The sequence below is a fragment of the Malurus melanocephalus genome, unplaced genomic scaffold (assembly GCF_030028575.1).
Source record: "Malurus melanocephalus ecotype Western Australia unplaced genomic scaffold, MMel_1.1 scaffold_195, whole genome shotgun sequence".
NCBI lineage: Eukaryota > Metazoa > Chordata > Aves > Passeriformes > Maluridae > Malurus > Malurus melanocephalus.
The window spans coordinates 1,120,054-1,141,209 of record NW_026623427.1 but is presented as its reverse complement, the minus strand read 5'-3'; the positions used below and the strand labels follow the sequence as shown (position 1 = coordinate 1,141,209).

The following is a 21,156-nucleotide window of genomic DNA, read 5'->3' as shown; positions in this document are numbered from 1 at the left end:
GTTTGACTTTGTGTCCCAGCTGCTGGCTTTGGGGAATGGTTCCTGATATTCTTCAAGCTATGTCCATGTCTTGGCGGATATTCATCAGTGGGACAAAACCGTGATGGGGAATGAGCCACGTGAGCAGTGTGAGCAGCCCTTGGTCCAGCCCTTGATCACACCCAGCCTTTTTTAATTCAGTGCACTAAGCAGACCCCTCAGTTCCATATTCAGGCAAAGAGGTAAATCCCTAGTTACTCCTCATGACTGCATGCATGATGGCACTGCATGTGTGATGGCTAACCTTTTCTGCAACAGCAGCTGGAAATTTCTACCTTGCCTTTTCCTATATTCTCAGTTCTCTCAAGCCTTTCCTTTGCAAGATAACTCACACTTTTTAGGTCTGGCAGGTCTGTTCCTAGATACATGACCWTGTATCTGGCTCTATCAAAATATGTTTTATCTAAACAGACTAAAAATATAGATGATTTAGATAACTCTCTTGGGCTTTCCTATTCTATCAAATATTTATTATGGGACCAGTCTGTGCTACCTTCAAAGCTCATACTGAACTTTACCAACATAAGCACTGAATGCTGCAAGATCTATAACTGGTTTTCACAGAGTTCCACAGGAACACATGGTTATACAGAAGAACACAATTGTRTGGAAACATAGTTATTCCCTCTATTTGCTGAGATCAGTTAGCCAGCTAGTCAGCCCAGATACTTCTTTTGGAAATTACAGGAAGCACTTCTACATCTTTAAAAATCTGTCTCCATTCTTAATGCTTTTGATGTATGTTTTCTCCATGCTTTGTAAAGGAAGAGTTTAAAGTCGGATGCTGTGTGTTGTCATGTAAAATAACAAGGATGCATTATTAAGATCGATTACAGAACAGATTGATTATCCTTGTGACAAATAAGAGCATGTACAGATGTTCTGAGTTGTCGTCTGCAAAGTGTTGCCTTCACTTCAGGTTTTGTGTTTTTTTTGTAGAGAGTGGGACAAGATTTTAGCATTTTCTACAAGACTGCCCTTGGACCATAGGTCCTATATAGGGATTCTTCCTATGTAATCACCTCTGTGCTTAAAAGAAAAGGTGWCAAGCATTGTTGTATTTCTTTTTTTGAAGTAATTTCTAGCAGTAATTTCTAGTATATATTTTAATGGCAAATCACCCTTATGAGTTGTTTAATTTTATATGCCTAATATTGTAATTTAAGCTTCTTTTGCATGTTAGTTCCATTTTGATTTACATAATTGAGCCATATTTTCGGAAATAATTAAATTTATTTTTTATTTTTGCAGTCAAAGCTCTTAGTTGTCTACCTTACCTTGGGAGAAATTTATTTTGTGCTTTCACAAGMTTAACCGTACACTTACTTTTCTAACTCATTATCTGATGACGTATTGCATGATCTTCAGTCCTTTCATACAACTGGRCTAAATCTGATTTTTCAAAACCAACAGAAATCTGTGCCTCTGCAATTTTATTTTTCGAGCGAATCCTGCACTAGCCACACTAGAGGGATCATTTCTGCACTCTCCCAATTTCACTGCATCTGTGGATTAAGATCCTTGGATACTGCTTTCATCTTCAGATGTTTGTTTTGTTGATTTTTTAAAAACTTGTTTGGGTTTTGATTTTTTTTTAAAGGAAAAGAAAGATAGGACTGAGAAAGCTCACTGAATCACAAGGGATAAAAAACTCCTCTTTCCCCCTACTAAATTCTGTGGCCTAGCCTACTAGTTTTTTCTTCAGTAAGTTAAGAGTGCCAGGAACACTCCTGGAGACACTGGGGATTTATTGTCCCTACAGATAAACAGTGAGATCTGTCACAGGAACAGTTTTGGCATGGGGCAGTTCTCCAGACCAGTTCTCTGGCATGGTTTGGGAATTGCTGTTGGCCAGGCACTGTGAAAACCAATTTTCATAAGGCCACCAAGCTTGGGAAGAGAAAAGATTTAACACTGTGTTTTTTCCAAGTTCTTCACTCTGGGCTCTACCTGAGTCAGGAACTCTGTGGCCCATCTCAGACCATGGGAAGAGCCATGGTTAGTGATGTCCATATCATGGACAAGTTACCTAAGTTAATTTGCAATTCACACATCAARCTGGACACATCAAAACCAGGCCCTGGACAATGCATATTTGGGTACAGAAGCGCTCACAGACAACATCAACAGCATGAGCTATGTTCCTCTAGGAGAGACAAAAGCTGGGAATGAGAAAGAATTGACACAGAATCCCCTGTATTGTTTGGAGAGGAATTAATAGGGAAGAGAACAGCAAAGGCTCTCAGAGATCCTTGAGATCACCACAACCAGGCTCGTTACAGATCTGTGAATGGATGGCAGAAACATGCCAATGGAATGAGTTAGTCCTGAGGAGAGGCAGGTCAAGATCTGCAGAACGGGGCTAAAATATCTTTATTGCCTCCAGGACATGAGCTGTGGCATGGTGAGTGGCAGGGATACATCAACTCACCCAGAGCTGGCTTCTGTTTTAGGCTGTGTTACTGCAGAGCACAGAGCTGACCTGTAACACATTTCTACTTGTAAGGTTCAAAATGGGAGGGAAAAGAGCAGAGATATCTCCCTGAGGGATCAGAAACCATTAAAGATTTTGCATAAGGAGAGGAGAGAAAAAAACCTGAAAGAGATGGCAATTTGCCAAGAGGTTACTCATGGACAGTAATAACAAGTGGACCCACAGGGATAAAACAGCAGCCACAGGAGGAAGTCTTGTCACAGAAAGACTCTGYTTTCCTCAGATGAAACCTCAGGGTTCTGCCCCTCTCCTACAGTGTTCAGGCCTGTTTCCATTTCAATAAAGCATCAGCTGGAAATTAGCCAGTCTCATTCTTCTCAGCTCTCCCCATTTTACAGTACAAAGAGCTGTGCACACTCCMAAGGCACACAAATGTCCTGCTTGTTGTGTTTTGCTCCCTGGCATTTAAGAGCCTCTTGMTCAGCCGGTGGCCACAGGCTCCCTGAGCCACCATTTGGGAATGCTCACCCTGAAAGGTGGTGCCTGCTTGCCTCCAGAAAGCAGGGTCACTCTGCTGTGTCGAGGCAAAAGTCCTGATGCAGTTTTTATGAATGACTATGATTTTTGAGACTCAGCTCGCAGCCTGCGAATGTGGCGTGTTGTGGCTGAACACTGACAATGAGATGATGCACAGCTTTGGCCTTAAGTGAGATTTATAGCTAGGACTGTTCATGATGCAAAGAATCTGTCACTGTCAAAAGAAAGAGAGAAAACAGGCTCTGTCCATTTTAAAGAGTTAATTGCAGAGGTTGTTCTTTATTGAATAGAGGTACAGGCATGGGAAGTTAAAAAATTTCTTCCCCGGGTGCTCAAAACTTCTCTTTTTAGACTGTGAAGTTTTCAGTCTGCAACTCTGAAAAACTCAGCTATAGRAACATGTGCTGTTCTTGGATGACACAAATATGTCTGTGCTTTTATCACATGTAAACATTCAGGTAAAGACATCCCAGATACTCCCCATGCCTTGCATTTAACCTAATATCTTTCCCAAAAATAGTGCTCCAGCCTAGTTGTGATGCATTGCCAATGAATAGCTTGTATAAATCCCTCGGTAGTGATCTCACAGAAAGAAATATTTCAGTTTTTATTGACATATGTAGACATCAACTTAGTTTTATAGGAAGGGACGCATTAAATATGCTTTCTCTTTGGAAAAAATGTCCAAAAGATAATAGCGTTTTTGAATTGCAATAAATGCTATTTACCCATACTAGTTTACTTTTTGCTGAATTCAAATGTAATTTCCTGGGGAAATTCCTCAATTTTTAGACAATGGTTTTGAACACAATTGTGTTTGAGCCAGTTTGAATGTAAATATTTTGTGAGAAAATGTACAGGTGTGGTAAAATGAAGTACTGACAGCTTTCCTGTCTGTAGAGAAATGAGTACAGTCGGATTCAGTCTCGCTTTGACACATCCCTTATGCCAATCAGGAAATCTACATAAAAATCTACTAACAAGGAAATACCAGCATTGCTTTTCTTCCATGACAGGTGGCACAGAAAAGATATGTTTTTATTTAAAATATGATTTGCAACACTTTCMTTTTCACACAAATCAGCTAAGGTGAGAAACAACTTGGATTTTATTTTAACCATATTTACAATCCATGAAAACGTTACTGCCATGTAACTGTAAGAAATCAACCTAATTCTGTGTCAGGCTGCTGCTCATATACAGAGGGTTCCCTGTGCAAACACACTCCAGGAAGTGAAGGCTGCTTACAGGGTGAAATCCAGGAGCACCTTGGGTTGGCAGCTGGGAAGGCTTGTGCTTCAGAAAAACAATAACAGGAAAATGTTGCTGAATATCTTGAGGTGTGTGGTGAATAACAGCACACARTGCTTCTTTTCTTGGGGGAATATGACTGGATTCAGAGCTGTCTTGCCCCAGCAGAGAGATAATTGCTATAATTCATTAGAGAGGCTCATTTCCATTTTTCATTACTGGAGCAAAACTTTATAAACTGTGCTGAATGGAATGGGAGCTTTTATTTCCTCAGGCTGCATATGTAATCATTTAAATTGAAACAACCAGTTGAACCAGCCTGTGCTGGTCATTACATCTCCTGTCTTCCTGTCATTTTGTAGTTTAATTTCTCCATCAACTCAAGCCTAGTTTTACATGTTCTTTCAATTTCTGTGTCTTGAGGCACACAGCAAAGCAAACTCATTGGTGCTGGTTGGTTCGTGCAGTTTCTACAGTCTCATTTTTCAGGATAGCCCAGTCAACATCTAACATCGATCTTACATTATTTATGTTTCAGCTGTGCAAAGAGAATACTTTCACACTGGGAATGACTTTAAACTATGTCTTATTTTAAGATCAACCTATTTATTTTCCTCATGCCCTTGCCACATTTGCTGATCAAAGCCACTTACATCTAAACAAGTTTTGTTTCTTGCTTTGCCTGTCTTATTTTATTCTACAGTGCAATTGCTCGTGAAGCTGAATTTATAACTGAGCTGCTGTATGCATGACTTCATCCTGTGATGGAAAAGGCAAAGGGTTAGAACTGCACTGTAGGTTCAAGAGGAAAGMAAATCTGTGTCAAGAGAGCTACCAAAAAAAAAGACAAAAAACCAAAAAACCAAAAAACCCCAAAAAAACCAACCAAACCACAACCCACCAAAGGACCCCTCAAAGGAGCCTACAGGTTAAATCATTAAAATCAAGGAGAACTTTACCATTCTGACTACTACTTCTTCAAGATTTGGCTTACAGTATGCATACAGACAAAGTGAAAGCTTCTATTCAAACTGCAGAAATAGAGAAGAATCAGAGGGGTGCAAAGTAACACAGCAATCAGTGGACTACTCTCAGAGCAATCCTGCAGTTTGTGTCTAAATGGGAGTGACATTCTCTGRGACTGTTCCTTGGACTGTGCAGATCTACAGATGTGTTCCAGCTTCTTCAGTGCTATGCATCAAAGCAAGGAGATAACCAGCTTTGATTATTTTTTTAAAGCTGCACTTCAGAACCACCCCAAAACCAGAGTATTTCATGTTTCTGAACCTTTGAAATGTGTAAAATACAGCTGCAACTCTGCTTCAACCTCAGATACCRGACTAAGTCAGAAGCTTGCTTTACTTCATTTATTTGCTTATTTATTTCTACTCCTTGCCAAACCCAGAGAAACAGGAAAAAAACCACAACTTATCTGCCTTACCCATATCCCCTGCCTGTTTTTCAAAGAAAGTGGGGTTTGATAGCCAAGGATTGGGGTGGTTGAGATCTGAATTAATTTCTGCCTCAAGTCCTTGGTGCCAAAGCTGTACATTTATACAATTCTTAGATAATAGATCCTTCCTCTTGTCAGGAATCCTAAAAAGAATAGTATCCATAAAAATAAATAAGAAAAAACCAGCATGCTTTTTTTTCAATGCATAAAATGGTTTAATTCAATGAGGTGWGGGAGAAAAGGCAGGATCACATTTTATTCTATCTGAACTGGATTTCCCATATATACTCCTTTTATACTGTTATGCTTCTTGGGCTCAATTATTTTCAGAAGATATAACTTTCCTCACATCATCCCACAGATGGCTTCCAGCTCTTTAAGAAATATAGTATGCAAGCCAAATATCTTCAATGTTTACACTTCCTTTCAAGGTGGTTTTAGCAATTCTATCTCATTTATTTTCCTACTCAGGAAAGCCTGGCAAAAGATCAAAAGAAAAATGTGCAGATGAGCGCTCTTCATGGRAACTAGATGGCTGCTTAGTACCTTCCCAAGCCAGGCTAACCTTGGGTTTTCTGATTAGCTTGTTGGAATTCAAATTAATCTGATGTCTGTGGATCCTTTCAGGAGTAGTACCTCTTCTGATGAAGAGCTAAGTTGCCTCAAGCTGTCTTGTACTATGCACCCCAAAGGCTAAAAGCTGGTGACTGTGTTGGTAAAAGACACCACTTGACTTCCCTTCTATGTTGAAAAGCCTACACGAGGCTCATTGTTTTGGCCTCCCTTCCAGTGCAGGATAACAGCTTAATTTAACAGTTTATCTTAGCTTAGATCAATGGGATATCTTTACCAGGCTGCAGGGTTGATGCTGCCATCCCTTGTGACACACAGCTGCAGGTGCCGGGCACTGAGCACCCTCTTGCACTGCCCACGCTGTCATGGCCTTTCACACCTGAAGCCTGCAGGCAAGTTAAAAACTACACACAGGGGAAAAGGAAAAGCTTTACTGCTTGCCCTCTTTGGCTGCTGGGAATAGAAGGAGAGAAGAACACACTTTGTGTTTCCAAGTAAAAGTCTCAAGAGTTTCAATGTTCCCTGAACCTGTATCTAAGCACACAGGCAATTCCCAGAATGGAAAATCCTGGCCATCCTGAACCYCTCTGCCTGCATGCTCACACATGGGGAAACAGGCTACTCCCTGGTGTTCCTCTCCTCTCTCCAGTGCACCCTTGGTGGAAAAAGCAGCATCTTTCTCTGCTGTCATACTCCATGAAACAAGTTTTGATCCCCACATTGGCCCATGAAAATCGTACTGCTTTTCTCCTTCACAAATCACCACCCAGCCACAGACAGGGTTCTGAAAAGAGAGTAAGTGTAGGTTCCTCCAGGTTATAAATTATGGCATTTGAAAGACAACTAGGATGATTTGATTTTCTTTTGCTGGGCTCACCCTCRGAAGACTGAGAAGAGAAGAAAAATAGCTGTGACTAGGTAAATATGATAGTAGTCATATAAGGGATGGAGCAAACCATATTGGATATCAGAACCTTATTTAAATAAACATACTTTCTGAACCAGAATAATATTTAAATATTATGAATAAAAATTTAAAACACTTCTTGCTGTGCCACATCATCCCATTTTCCTCTCTAATACCAACATATTGTGCCTATAATTTCTACCTGACAAACCCTTGCCCTATTTACCTCTAGCTGAGCCTCAATCTGACTTTTAATAGCTGCCTAAAGATCCATAGTTTGGAGTCTTTGCTCAATCTTGTTTCTGATAACAGGTAAAGCTTGATTAACTTAGTTACTATGGCAACTTCTACCAGTGCAGCAAGAATGGAGCATTCACAGGTATGTTTTTATCATTGCTCTTTTCCCCCGACTATGCAATTTAATCCATTAAAATGAAATGGTGAATTGTGCAAATGAAGGCTGGGCCTTGGACTCCTTGCTGGAAATTTGTCATTAGTCTGGATTGTAATGTGAATATTACTTTCTTCGTTATAAAACACTTCAGCAAGCCAACACCTGGAAGAGTAAGATCTCAAAACTAGATTAYGTGTTATTCAGAAATGCAATAAATCCTAAAGAGAACCTTAATGTTAGTCCTATTATTTGTCAYTACTAATAGTGGGAAAGGATGAAATATTCCTGGCTGGTTTTGGGAATGGGTCACCTGAACAAGTGCAAAGCTAATTTAGAGGTTCTAAGCATCAGACACTCTAGTGCTTTCGAAAGAAGAAAAAAATGTAGGTGTGGGTCTAAATTTAGCTGGGTGATCACTGTGCAGCATCTGAGCCCCTCCTGAAAGCCTGAACAGTTCACTTGCATTTATTGGAGAGCTTTCAGAGTGTGTGGGCACTTTCCTCAGTGCAAAGTTCAGCAGCTTGCTTGTGTCCTTAGCACCCGCTGAGCACCTCTGGAGTATGGCCCATATCCTGTAGYGGGAGCCTGGCCTTACTCACCCTGCTCTGTGAGGCCACAGGTGCATTTTCAGGTGGTCATAAGACACAGAAATATCTTTTTCAGGTCTTCCTTTTAACAATGATACCCTTCTAACCTCTGTTTTGTCTCTGACAGAGCGAGTGGCTGAGAGCAGRGAGAGTGTTAAAGCATGGGAGTGAGTGGCCTTGAAGTGATTATGGTGCCTTTGCCATGGGGGCACATTAAGGAACAAATGACATTGAAGAATATGTCCCTATATATCACTAACTATTTTCTAGATTTCTGAAAGCGTGTTTGCCAGCCATATTATTTCACATTTTAGCACAGAAATAAATCAACATTACAACTTGTGGAAAATAGGATTTCTTAAAAGTACTTCCACAACTAGCTTGAGAATTCCAGAGGTTTTGTCCCGGAACATTACCAAGTCAATTTTCAGCTAGTCACATTCCCAAGTGAGCTGCTGCACATTTTACAGRCGGTACTTTCCCTCCAATCCATCTTTCCCCTATATATCCATATCTGGCTGATTTCATGATAAAAGAGATTTTTAAGGGACCCAGTTTTGCCACATTGACTTTTATCAAGCGAGGGGTGACTTGATAAAAGTATGATGAATCTAGACCTCTCTCTGCAGGCAGAAAAGAGGTGARTTATCCATTTTCTATCTAACAATGAAGGTTATCACCTAGGAGAATTTAAATTGGACTGGGAATAAAAATCTGGATGGGACTGAGACAGGAACTGCCCTCTTTTCTTTCACAACTATGTAAGCATTATAATCTGGGAGACAAGGGTTGCAGGTAAAAACAGTCATGGTTCTCCAGCCCCATCACTACATGTGAAAGCGCTCTGTACCTGACAAAGAGGACGATATTCCCAGTCTGTCCAATACTGTCCATGCTGTACCCTGGACAGTATTCCATCTCTACTGCTCTGCACTTGGAGGTGTAATCTGAATTGCCTGATCATAAGTGACAAGGGGAAGACTATGTCAACTTTCTCCTCTTCATCTGGTGAGGCAAACAGGTCACAATTCAAAATTTGTTAACTTGGGTACTACTAATGTCACGCTTTACAGGAACAGCAGATTTGCTTTTCTGGATCACTCCATCCCCATAGTGCAAATGAATGGTTGCAAAATTATACAGAGACAATGAGCAATGACTGSGTATCTTGTATCTTCTACCTCAGAAGAAAAGGTTTGAAACACAGATCTCATTAAAGTGTTCAAGACAGAAACATATTTTTAGTATGTGTTCAATGCTGAGCATAGCGTGACCCTTTTTYGCCAAACAAAATCAAGTAGAAATACCATCAAGGGGTATGATAGTAATTTTATAGACTCTCYAGACCATGAGCTCCATAAAGCAGAATCTGTGAATGAATTTCATCTCCCATGACCTCAGCATTCCTGTCTGAGCTACAAACTCTTCTGCAGACAATGCTGAGAAGCAGGAACTGAAAAGTGTAAGTGATACTTCATCGAACAAAGATTTTTAAAGTAGCTCAGATCAACTGTGCCCTGAAAATGCTGATTTCTCTCAGCTGACACCAAAGGATATATTATCTGGCTGGCTCTAAGGTTAGACACCTCCATATGGCCAGCTGGATTTCCTCAGAGTAAGGGAATAAGAGCTGAAAGGATTTTTATGCACAAATTATTTCTARTATTATTAATATTCCCTGATTTTTTAGGCCCATTAACATTCATTGTGAGATCACAGAAAAGGAAGTTTCTTACAGGTTCATCTATTATGCAGTGGTTTTTTCCCCGCTAAATGACTGATGCTTTTTTTCAGGAGAAGAAATACATTACTCAAATTCTTGTTATTTCTCCATATATATCACACTTTAATATAGAAGCACTGTAGGTGTATTAAAAACACAAAGTACTTTAAGCAAATAGCTTTTTACTTTAGTTGCTCTAGCAGTTACTTAGGTAACACAGTTATTATTATGTACTGGGTATTTCTATGGGCTTGAATGTTTCRGGAGAAAAACAACTTTCATTCTGGTCTGTTTTCATTTGGATTTCTACATAGTATTTATGCTGTCCAAATATATAATAGAAAAGGAAAATTCTCAGCACTTTAAAGCAATGGCAATTATTCCAGGGGCTGTTTWGAGCTGGTGGTGTATCAGCAGCAGGGTTTGCTCCCATACAAAGGAACACTAATGTCAGCTGTCCATCAGGATCTGGCAGTGCATTAATCTTGCCTGAATTTAAAAGCTCTTGGYGTGGGTGTTGGCATGTCATCTGGGTGTCTAAGAACCCACCACAGACAGTGGAGGCCTGGAAAGAGGTTCAGTTGCCTGCAGACAGATGTTCACTGCCTTTGGAAACCTTCCCTCTCTTCCATATGCCAGGACAGGTGTCAAATTGGTCCTGCACATACCTGAGATCCTCATGTGAAGTGTCTCTCTGGAAAGCCCGTGACCTCTTAGTCCGTGATGACTAGAGAGTTATCCAAGTTATTGCCAGTTGTCTCATTTTGGTCTAATTTAAGATCTCATGAATAGCTCACAGAGCTCTCATTCAATACAGATACAAACAAATTTAATGCCATGTTGGAGTCCTCTAGAGCATCCAGGACATGGAAGAACTTCTGTAAGGCCTTTATCACATTTCTTAGCTCTTTGCAGATGCCTAGATAGTTCAGGCCATGTCACCTATGATGACACTTGTTTTTCAGCAAATGATTTCTGTCTCTTACTGACCCCCTTGACTAACTCTCCACTGCTACCAAGAGAGATTAACAAGATTAGCAAGAGAGATTAACAAACTCCACAGAGCACCTGTATTAGAGACATTGAATCAGACATAGAAAATTCAATTTCTCTGGTACCAGAAATAACATTTACATGACATACATTCAGTACAGAAGCAGAAAGACCGAAGAAAACCAAAAGAAATATGTGCACGACGGTGATTTACGATTGCTGCCACCAGATCACAAAGCCACGGGAACATGGTGAAATTGTAAGCATCTACTCAGCCCCCAGCAGAGCACATCAGAGTCCCTATTTCTCATAGCCTCAGTCACCTTCACTTTTGTAAGACTGTTTGTGGAGAAGTCAGGTATGGACTGCTCAGCAGGAGTTACTCTAACTCAGCTCTAGCCCTCTGGATCCTAAATATCTTGTCAAGCCTGAAGTCCTTCTCAGAGAAACACTGGCACTTCCACAGAGCTTYTAATGCAATCACTGGAAGATATCTACATTAGACTGGGAATTAGCCCCTGAAAATGCCTGTTTTCTTAAGCAGCTGTGCAAGGGGTCCATGCTACTCAATCCTAATTCCTTAGGTAGAGTTCTCTACCACCGTGTTCCTCAGAGCTCACCAGTGTCCAGAATGGGATCTTTTGAAACATCTTGCAGGTATTCTTCTATTTTCCATGTTGACTAAGCACCTGAATTGGTTACATGCTGACTACTAATTTTGCCCTAATGGGGACGTGTGAGGTTGCTAGGGTTTACACCCAGACCTAGGATCCAGAAAATGCTGCTGGCTCTGCTCACTGAGGCAGTCTCAGACTTGTCCTCTGTTGATGATGGATACCATTTGATGCGATGAATCCATACCTTTTCCCTTCCCCAGTATTGTTAATCATGGCTTTCCCATCAATGAACATCTGTAACTAGCCACTCAAGACTTGCTCTTTGCATGCAGCTTTGCATTATAGAAGCATCTGCATTGCTATCCCAACAATCGAGACTCATTCATTGCTATGATTGAAGGATGGGACATAAGAGCAGGAAAAAGATACAGGAAATATTTCCTAATGTAAAATATTTGGTTTTGACTAACGAAGGTTCACAAAAGGGTCACCATTTGCAATGAAGATAAACCTTTTTATTCCTTGTATTTTACTTTCTCTTTAGCCAGACATAAAARTCCATAAAATACCATTTCCTGTCTATTACAATAAAAGTAAAACAAATGAGATGTTTAGTTTGGGAAATCAGTTTCAGTCTGCTGTGATCTACTGTTTGTTCTAAATGGAGTCCAGCACTGCACATTCCTGTTATGAGTTCACAATATATCTGCGTGCTGCAGTCTAACAAAAGAAAAGAATCTGCAAAGGCTGGAGAAAACCAATTGCCAGTAAAGCATAAAACATGGTTTTCTATGGAGAGCGAGATTTGCTGCTTGCAAATTATTTAGAAATTATCAAAGTTTTCATTTCTCTCTTGGCAACCACACTTGAACATGACTAACTTCATTGTGGGAAGACATTTTATGTTTTGTAGTCACTTGCTCAAAAAAGGACCCTCTAATTCTCTAGTGGCAGATGAACAGATGTTGTATYACAAATCCATTTTTTATGGGAACTTAGAACCTGTTGGTTGCACTCATCTTAACAATGGCAGAATTCATCACAGTGCAACACCTTCCAGGCAGGCAGTCATYGCTGTTACCGTCACAGTACTTGGAAGCATCTAAATGAGCATGGTTTATGCACTGCAAGTGGGGACACAAGCCCTGTCACTCATTTTTAAACAATATTTTTTTTTCTAACATGATATTAAAAGACTAAATGCAGAAGATGTATCTATAGTCACTATCTTTATYGTGAACAAGAACATTAAGAATTGACTTCTCCTTCTGCACAGATTCATGCACAGACACATGAAATGAAATGTGATCTATCTTCCAGTGTGAATGTATTTCCAGCTTAGATGAATCTTCCAGAAGCTGATAATATAAACTTTCTGTATATTGGGAAAAAAACCCTAGTCTTTATTGAGCAGAAGCTAAAACATCAAATGGAAGGAAATAGTTTTTAATCCAGATTTACAAGGTGAAATCACCATTGAATAGAAGTGATGCATCCTTCAAATTAACTATTTTTGTTTGAGTCTAGCTCTCCTTCTAGGTACCTGATGATACCATGACAATGAGTATGATTAGCAGTATGGTAAGAGCCATGTATTAATATATTTTATAGATCAGAATCTCCTTTGTGCACATCTGATTCATAGAGCCTAGCTTCACTGCYAAGAACTATGGTTTCATTTAGACATCTACAAATATCTGAGTTAATCATCCAGATTCTATTCATACTCAGTGGGGGGAAAGGGGTAATTCAGRTTGTTGTTTTCTCTAAATGAATATCTTAAGCAAGGTCTGGAGGTGCTATCTCCATTGATTAATAAAGGAATGAAGTGATAGCTCAGACTTTAATCACAACACTAGAAACATGAAAAGGAAGGACAAATAGATCCCACTTAATGTTTTTCTGGTTTGATAGAGCACAGATGTGCAAACTTTAGCCTAAATATCCTGCTTTTCTTTGCCCTAACAGGCAAGTACATCAATCACATACTTTTTCAATGTACACTAACTGAAGACCCATGGCTGTGCCATTTCTTCATCTTACTGTTTGAAGAAAGTCTGGTGATCAGGAGTGGATTTTATCCACAGGTTTTGYATTTGCTATCCCTCTAATGGTGATCCAGAACACCATTCACAGCCCTAAGGCGTTCCTGGAAGGGACATGATGATTCTCAGTGGATCTTCACACCCACCAGGCAAAGGAAGTTCAACTAGTATTAAAAAGTCCATTTTAGAAGGTGATCAACCAGGCACTGTGTTCCATGAGACAGGCAACACATCATTCTTCAGGCACAAATTGCATGGCAATCAAGATTTGTCCATTTTCTTTGACAACCAATTAAGGCAGAGATCTGTCTTTGCTGTTACTGTTGGGAGATGTCTTTCCTTGCCCATGCTAATCAGGGTCTGAGCAGCAGGCAGACCCATGTCACCTGAAGATAGAGGCAGCCACCGTGACAAAACTCTGTCTTGGTAASCACCTCACACACCTTAGGGATGCAATGCATCAGACACAGCAGCATGCACAGCCATTCAGCTGGGGGATGGAATAATATCACCATTTTAAAAAAACAGGGCTCTGTCAGGTCTCCCAGGAGGGTTCTGACAGCCACCATCATTCATCCACCTCTGCCACCTGGAACTGGCATTAACCATGAGGGAAAAAATGATTGCACAGACTTAAACTCAGATATTGCTGTGAGACAGGAACTGAGACTAAATAAAACTTGTTATTGAGCAAATACTTATTTTTGGAGAACCAATCAAACCCTAAATCTAACACCAAGTGACCACAACTAATTTTGTAAAATATATTTATTAATTGTGTGTAATGCATCCAAACAGCTAATAAGAAACAGGAATCAGTCTAAACATGCAAAACCTAAGCTGAAGGAGCTGTACATTTTATGTTTTACAGGAGTAATTTGCTGATTAACATAACACATGGTGAAACGGCACACCCAACAGCACAGTGTCTAAAGGTTTTGGGAGAGTGGCCTTTGGGAAGCCACTGGACTTCTAAAAAATTGTGCAAATCTAGTCATCTTCACCCTTAAGAGCRTAACCCAAACCTCCTGAGTTATGATGTGTTTTACAGGCTCATTATTTGTATCTTTCACTATGGCCTCGGTATGCAGAAAGTATTTGGAAAATTAATCTCAGGGCTTTAAACCCACTAAGATTTACACCTACTGGATTTTATTCTAGGGTCRCTTGAGGGAAAGAAGTTGAGGATAAACATGCTATCCCAGAAAAACTGTGCTATATATTTAACAGTTCTAGATTCTGGACTAAATGGAGTCTAAAAAAGCTGAAATGAAAACTTCACTTTCAGGAGTGCCCTGGAGGATTCCCTAGGCAATTCAGATCAATGTCCAAATACTGTCCTGTTACTTTTAGTCTCTTGTAGTTAAAATGCAAAGCAGATTCTATTTTTTTAAATTGTATTTTCCGTTTCAAGTAGTTTCAGAGCACTGGGAAAAATTGTTCACAACAGATTTGCTAGGTTACTATTGCATTTTTTCACTGTAACAAAAAACAACACAGTGGAATAAAACAACCAAGAGAATTTAAGTACATCCAAATTCATTCCTAAAAAGGGCAGTTCAGGGTATTTTCCTCATGGAAATGGAGACTTTGTCTACTTTTACTCTAAAGAAATCAGGAGGGACTCTAAAAGAACATTTTCCTACTAAGTGTGATACAGTATATTCTCCTCTCCAGAGTAAAGTGCATGAAAGGTGCTCTCTCTCAGACTGGGTGCATGCTCATCCACTAATCTATGCAGCCAATGCACTGCAYTTGAATGTAAATSACTCATGAATGCCATGGCCAATTTCTCAGTTGCCTGTCTCCATTGTATGCATGTGCATTATGCATTGTATGTTTAATAGTGCATCAGCTCCCTGGTGAAAAATCAAGAAAATTTCCATGCCCTCCTGAAAGAAAATGCAGAATTACTTCATACACATCCAGCCAGGTTAGGCTGCAGTACATTCTYGTGAGGAATTCCAGCTGAATTAAGACAGCACTGCTGTACTGTGGCTACAGAGGAACTTGGGACAGCTCAAACACAGGAGGCAGCGTGGCTGTATCAGCACCGTRCTCTCTGTAGGTTAATTACTCCTGCTAAGAAGTTGGAATGTTAAATCCATGCTAAATGCAAATCCGTGCAATGTTCCTGCCTTCCCCTTGGGCTGTGCTGAATGAACTCTGCTGAGGAGGGCTTTCTGCTTGAAACCAGGKACCTCCAACAGCCACAAAAACTTATGGAGGTGTAAAGCATAAGGAGATTGGACAGTTTAACAGGGGCAGCTCCAGAGAGACAGCCCAGGAAGGCCGGGGAGCTCRTTTCCATTGCTCCAGGCAGAGGAATCAGAGCTGAGTGCTGCTGCAGTGTCTGCATTGCTGCACATGCCCTGGTGGGGTTTGAGGCCATGGGGACACTTTACACCAGTTTTTAATTCACTGGGGGAATACATGGTTCCTTCCTGAGGGTGAGGCACCATCTTTGAGGTGAAAGAAAAATGCTGGAAATCACCAGCAGCTCTGGGCACTGGGCAAAATTAAATCAGTCAGAATGCAGAATTACAGAAAGAACTGCTAATATTTTAGCCTACAACACACACACACACACACACACACACACACACACACACACACACACACAAAGTAAAGATGGTGAAGATGAAACTTAAACAACTGTTTTGTCCAGCACTGTACAAAGACAAATGGGAATGAAGTGAAGAATAAGAATACCAAAGCTTACACCATGTTGCATTGTCCTCCAGATAGTCCTCTGGGAAGCAAGAGGGAAACAGATTCAGGGAACAGAAAAACAAAACAAAACAAAACAAAATAAACCACAAGTTATACCAAACAGGAAACCACAGAGAAGAAAACGAGTCTTTATAAGCAATTGATTTTAAATAAGAAACTTTAGACCATGCTCTACAGAAGTGGGTGAGCCCAGTGGTTAAAATTATTAAAATTTTGACATTTTTTAAATTTACTGGTCTTCAGGTGTACTTGTTAGATGTCTAGACTAAGATAGGCACTTTTTGGCACTTTGTTGTAGAGGCATATGGAAAGATTTCTCTGAGCTGTTCAAATGCATGCTTTAGGATGAGATGAATTGAGCTTCAGAAATATTTGATCTCGATTCAGTTGACTAAATTCATGCTTAGACAACTGAATGAAGGCCTTTATTTCTGTTAACAATAAAAATGACAGTCATCTTGGACTCAAATCTAGATAGCTGGTTCTGGATTTCTATACTGAATCAGAAAATCTTAATTTTTTGCTTCTGTTACAGTCTGTAAGAGGCGGAACACAGTTATCTAAACATAGGCAGATTAAGTGAATTTAGCAGCTCTGAGATATTCCATCTGAMTTCTAGCCAGGTGTCCTGTAAGCTCATCTTCATCTTTGGACATTTTGATGATCACAGGCATCTCAAAGAGCTTTAGGTGGCCATATCTATGTAGCTGAATTTCACACAATGCAACCTGCAGAGAACAGCTGGGGTTCAGTTCTGTTCTCCCACTCGGATGCCTCATCCAGGACTTTACCTTCCAGTCCAGGGGAGCATAAGCATCTCAAATTACTGCTCYGTTTTCCAGCTCAGTCAGATGACTTAAATACTCCAAAGCATTTCAGTCTTGCCTGTCTACATGTGGATATCCCAACTGAGTCTTTTGTTTCCCAATCTTTGAGAGGTTTCTGTGACAGAGGAGGYGAATCACTCWCCAAAGCGTGTCTCTCTCCATTGACTTCAGAAAGAGCCTGACTTTCAGGCCCATTRCTGTGAACATGTGATTGAATTKTCTGAGCATAAGTATCTTGAATTGYTAGAGCTTCTGTAATGTATTCAAGCCAGCTGCCCTCTGCTGCTCCAGAAGTGTACTGGTCTCCTTTAYCCCTGTGCTGGTCCTGTATTTCAGATACCCTAGGATGCCTCAGATGATACTTTTCATCCATGCTTAGGCAAGTGTCTCAAGCTCTACATAATTTTCTAAATACATCAGAAGCTTTAAAACCACATATTTCACAGCTTTTGGGGGATATTTTTCCCCCACATTTCTTATAATTTATTTTGATCTGTTTCTTATTTGTTAAGCCTTACTTGTTACAGTGATRACAATAACACAGAGAAATCACTCTCCCTCATTTTGAAATGGAATAGCTGGATTAATCACATAAATTCAGGCAAGGATTTAGGAACACTTTCTCAGCTGGTTTCAGTACCTGGTGATTTCACTGTAGGCTTCTGATGAGGGCTGCTTGTGCAACACACTTGAAAAAATATGCTCCACTGAATGAAGCTCATAAGTGGGGATATGAGCAGGACTAAAAAAATATTTCAGTTCAGATATGCTGCATGTTTGTATAACACTGAGATGCAGAGGAAATACTTTATAAACTTGGTTTCTTCTGCTGTCAAACACAGATAAAAGCAAAATGGTTTGTYGCTTCTTTTGAGGTTTTTTTAGTTGTATGTTTGGACTTTGTGGTGACAGTTTAAAATCAAGTAGTCTGACAGTGTTTTGTGAATACAAACTCTAGAGTAGACTTCTAAAAGCATTAATATAATACTGAACAGTCTTCTGAATCACAATAAAAAGCTTCTTATATCTATGATAATCAAAAGGGTCTTTAACTGTTTGAAAATACCATCAAAATATTCATATTGCAGTGTATTTATATTATGTAAGCAATGGAAAATGATCAGTGCTGTGAGTGGGGTTCTCCTTACATACTGTCAGCAATGCAAGGGTTAGGAGTTCCTAAATGAAGCTGGTCCTTGATGCTCTGGCCACAGTTAATGAAGAGAGATACGTCATTCAGGGAATGATTCAGCACATGGAAAGMTGAGGGTCCAACACAGACAGATTAAATGGTGTTTCTGTGAGGCAGGAGAGTAGCATTTATATCCTTCTGGATAAAATTACCCAGGATGGTGTGAGATGCAGGCAGTGACCTTTCCCAAGAGCTGCTAAGGGATTACAGCTCTGAAATAAGGCCTTCTGCTCTAATCCACATAAACTATCCTTCCTAGCTCCGCTGAGATCATCAGGATCTCTGAATTGAGAGATTGTTGGTCCCAGCCCAGAAGGGGACAACACATTCATCACTGCCACTTGAAGATGGATTTGATTCCAACACTCAACACTAACAGACCATAAATAGTTATTATTTTAAATACCATCAGCAAGAATGGGAAACAGGCATTTGGTTTGAACCTTTTAAAAATTAACAGCAGCATTATTAAATTCTTTGTTTTTTTCCTGAAATAATGGATGAACAAAACTAATTAAATCATGTGGAGATACGTTCCCCTTTCAAAGTCTGGAAGTTATTAGGAGTTATCAAGAATTAACGGCATTGGCAACTTTGATTAGTTACGGCCTTTAAAGGCTGGCAGCATAGGATGCATCTCTGCTTTATTCAAGATGCTGCTCAGTATTTTGGAAGCTAGTAGTTTTAAAAGGATGTTAATTAATGTGTCCAGAAATTTTCTTCTTATGACAATATGTGACCTATGTAAACCTTCCTTTTTTATTGCAAAAATGCTGGAATTRTTCTTACACCATCAGAGCAATCCAAGATGAGCTGTGCTGCAGCCCCCTCCTTTTCATGCTCTTCCTCCCATTTCAGCTGTTTTCAACCTTTAGATTTGATAGATCATGATTGAAACTCAAAGGTTTTGGTGACCTTTGGTCACCTTGGCCARTTCTAGATTAATATCCAGGCCTCTGCTCTGAGCAATGCAGAAGGAYTGGTTCTCTGAATCTAAAATGAAAGAGTAAAATTAAGATCCCATCAAAAATAGGTTGAGTATTGCTAGTCAGATTTTTAGCCTGAGATGTTACACTGGGCTATGAATGTGCTCTGGTAGAAATACCTSAGTCTACAATGGAGGTAAACATCTCATATTCTCATTTTAGGATAACCAGGCCACACTGTTTCCAGAAGAGCAGAGAGCTGAGATGTTGCTTTTTGCTGCAGGGTAATCCAGTGTCTTGACTAGAAATACTATGTTGTTCTCCCACTGAGTTGCCATAAAAATTGATGGAATACAGTAGATAGAGTACAGCATAGATAGAAGGGACAGACTTGGTGCTGTGAAACAGCATTGCCTGTGTTTGATGAAGGATGGTGTCAAGAAGATAYCCAGGTCCTCATCTGGATTGGGATATTTGGGTCCTCTCTTTGGCAAGACAGACCAGTGCCGTGCAAGTGTGCAGCAATAAGCTGAGGACATGTGTTACAGTCTGTTTTAAATCAGAAACTCTTCAATTTTACACACTGGTTTTACCTAGAGATGATTGCTGGGTGGTATTAACAGCTGCAGTAATTAGCCCTCTATAAATCTATAGATGTATAAATAGCATGAACATTGAGGTCTGAAAGGTGAATCCAATGATTGGGAGTAAAGAGAATAATCTTACATTAAAGTATTTTTTTTTTCAAAATGATTGAATAAGTAAAGCAAGATTAATGATCACTGAAGTTTTAGCTGATTAAAGTCAATTGTTGAGATGGATGGCAATAAAGCAGGGGTAATCTTATAATTAAGTAAAGAAGTGAAACAAATAGCTGTGTCTTTGCAAAGGTATAAATTAAAAAAAAAAAACTAGATGATAAAAATGGCCTTAATACATAACTTTTCTAATAAAATAAAAATATATAAATTAATATTGTTGCAGATCATTTTTGATAGATAATTTATACTGCAAAGTACCTGCAAAGGCTTATGTGGTTTTTGGCCTCTCGGAAAGAGTTTATTCTAACAATTCTAATACATAAAAACTGAGTCTTACCGCTCTTTTACAAATAAATTCTATACCACTTCCAATGAAGAAAAAAGGCTTTMCTGAATGCTGGAACAGTTGGCAGATAAACTACATAGAGTGAATACTAAATTATTGAATCAGGAGATTACCACCTTCTAGTGTATAGCCAAGCCTTTTCTACTAATCTGAAGATTGAATCCATTTTGCCTTACCAGCCTATCCAARCTTGTGCCAGCAGCAGTTGTAGGTCGCTCCTCTGGGTTATATGGTCTAAACCGGGTATTRAAATTTTCGGGGACAGAACGGGAAGATCTCAGGGCAGGTGCTGGTTTAGGCTGGCCACATCCTTGGAAAACCTGAAAAAGACATTCTTGGTTATATCAAAAATCATAAAAAAGGGAAGCTGGTATTTTCTATCCTCTTTATTCTTTCTTTTTTATGCCTGAAACAAGATTTGATTGACGTTTTTATACTAGTGAACTGGAAGCTTGGCCTGYATTAAAACTCAGGTTAATTATTTAGTATTATTAATTACTTGGTGAAGGTATAGAAACATATAGGGACCTTAAAACCTCYTTAATTGAAGAAGGTGATTATTATGAGAAATTAACATCTGAAAGCATTTTAATTGCCATCTTTCCAGGAAGAGAAATGCACAAAAGGATGTCCTTTGTGGCAGGACATAGTTGATAACTGTTTTCAGYTTTGTTAAAATGTGGTATTTACCCAGAATTACAGGTCATCTGTAATCCCTACCTACAGCTCTTTCTACCTTGCAATCTTGTYTGTAGTCTTAGAGAAAAGGTCAATGATGAAATAGTCTTGTAACTGGATGACTTTCTTACTCCCTACCA

General features: G+C 39.6%; 1 protein-coding gene across 1 annotated transcript in view; it reads right to left on the bottom strand.

The window, feature by feature from the left end:
• Positions 1 to 21,156, bottom strand: part of GPC6 (glypican 6) — a 190,385-nt gene that overhangs the window by 38,308 nt on the left and 130,921 nt on the right. The window contains exon 3 of the mRNA XM_057373377.1: positions 20,515 to 20,658. Within this exon, the coding sequence (XP_057229360.1) occupies positions 20,515 to 20,658 (144 nt within the window). The remainder of the gene's footprint in view (positions 1 to 20,514; positions 20,659 to 21,156) is intronic.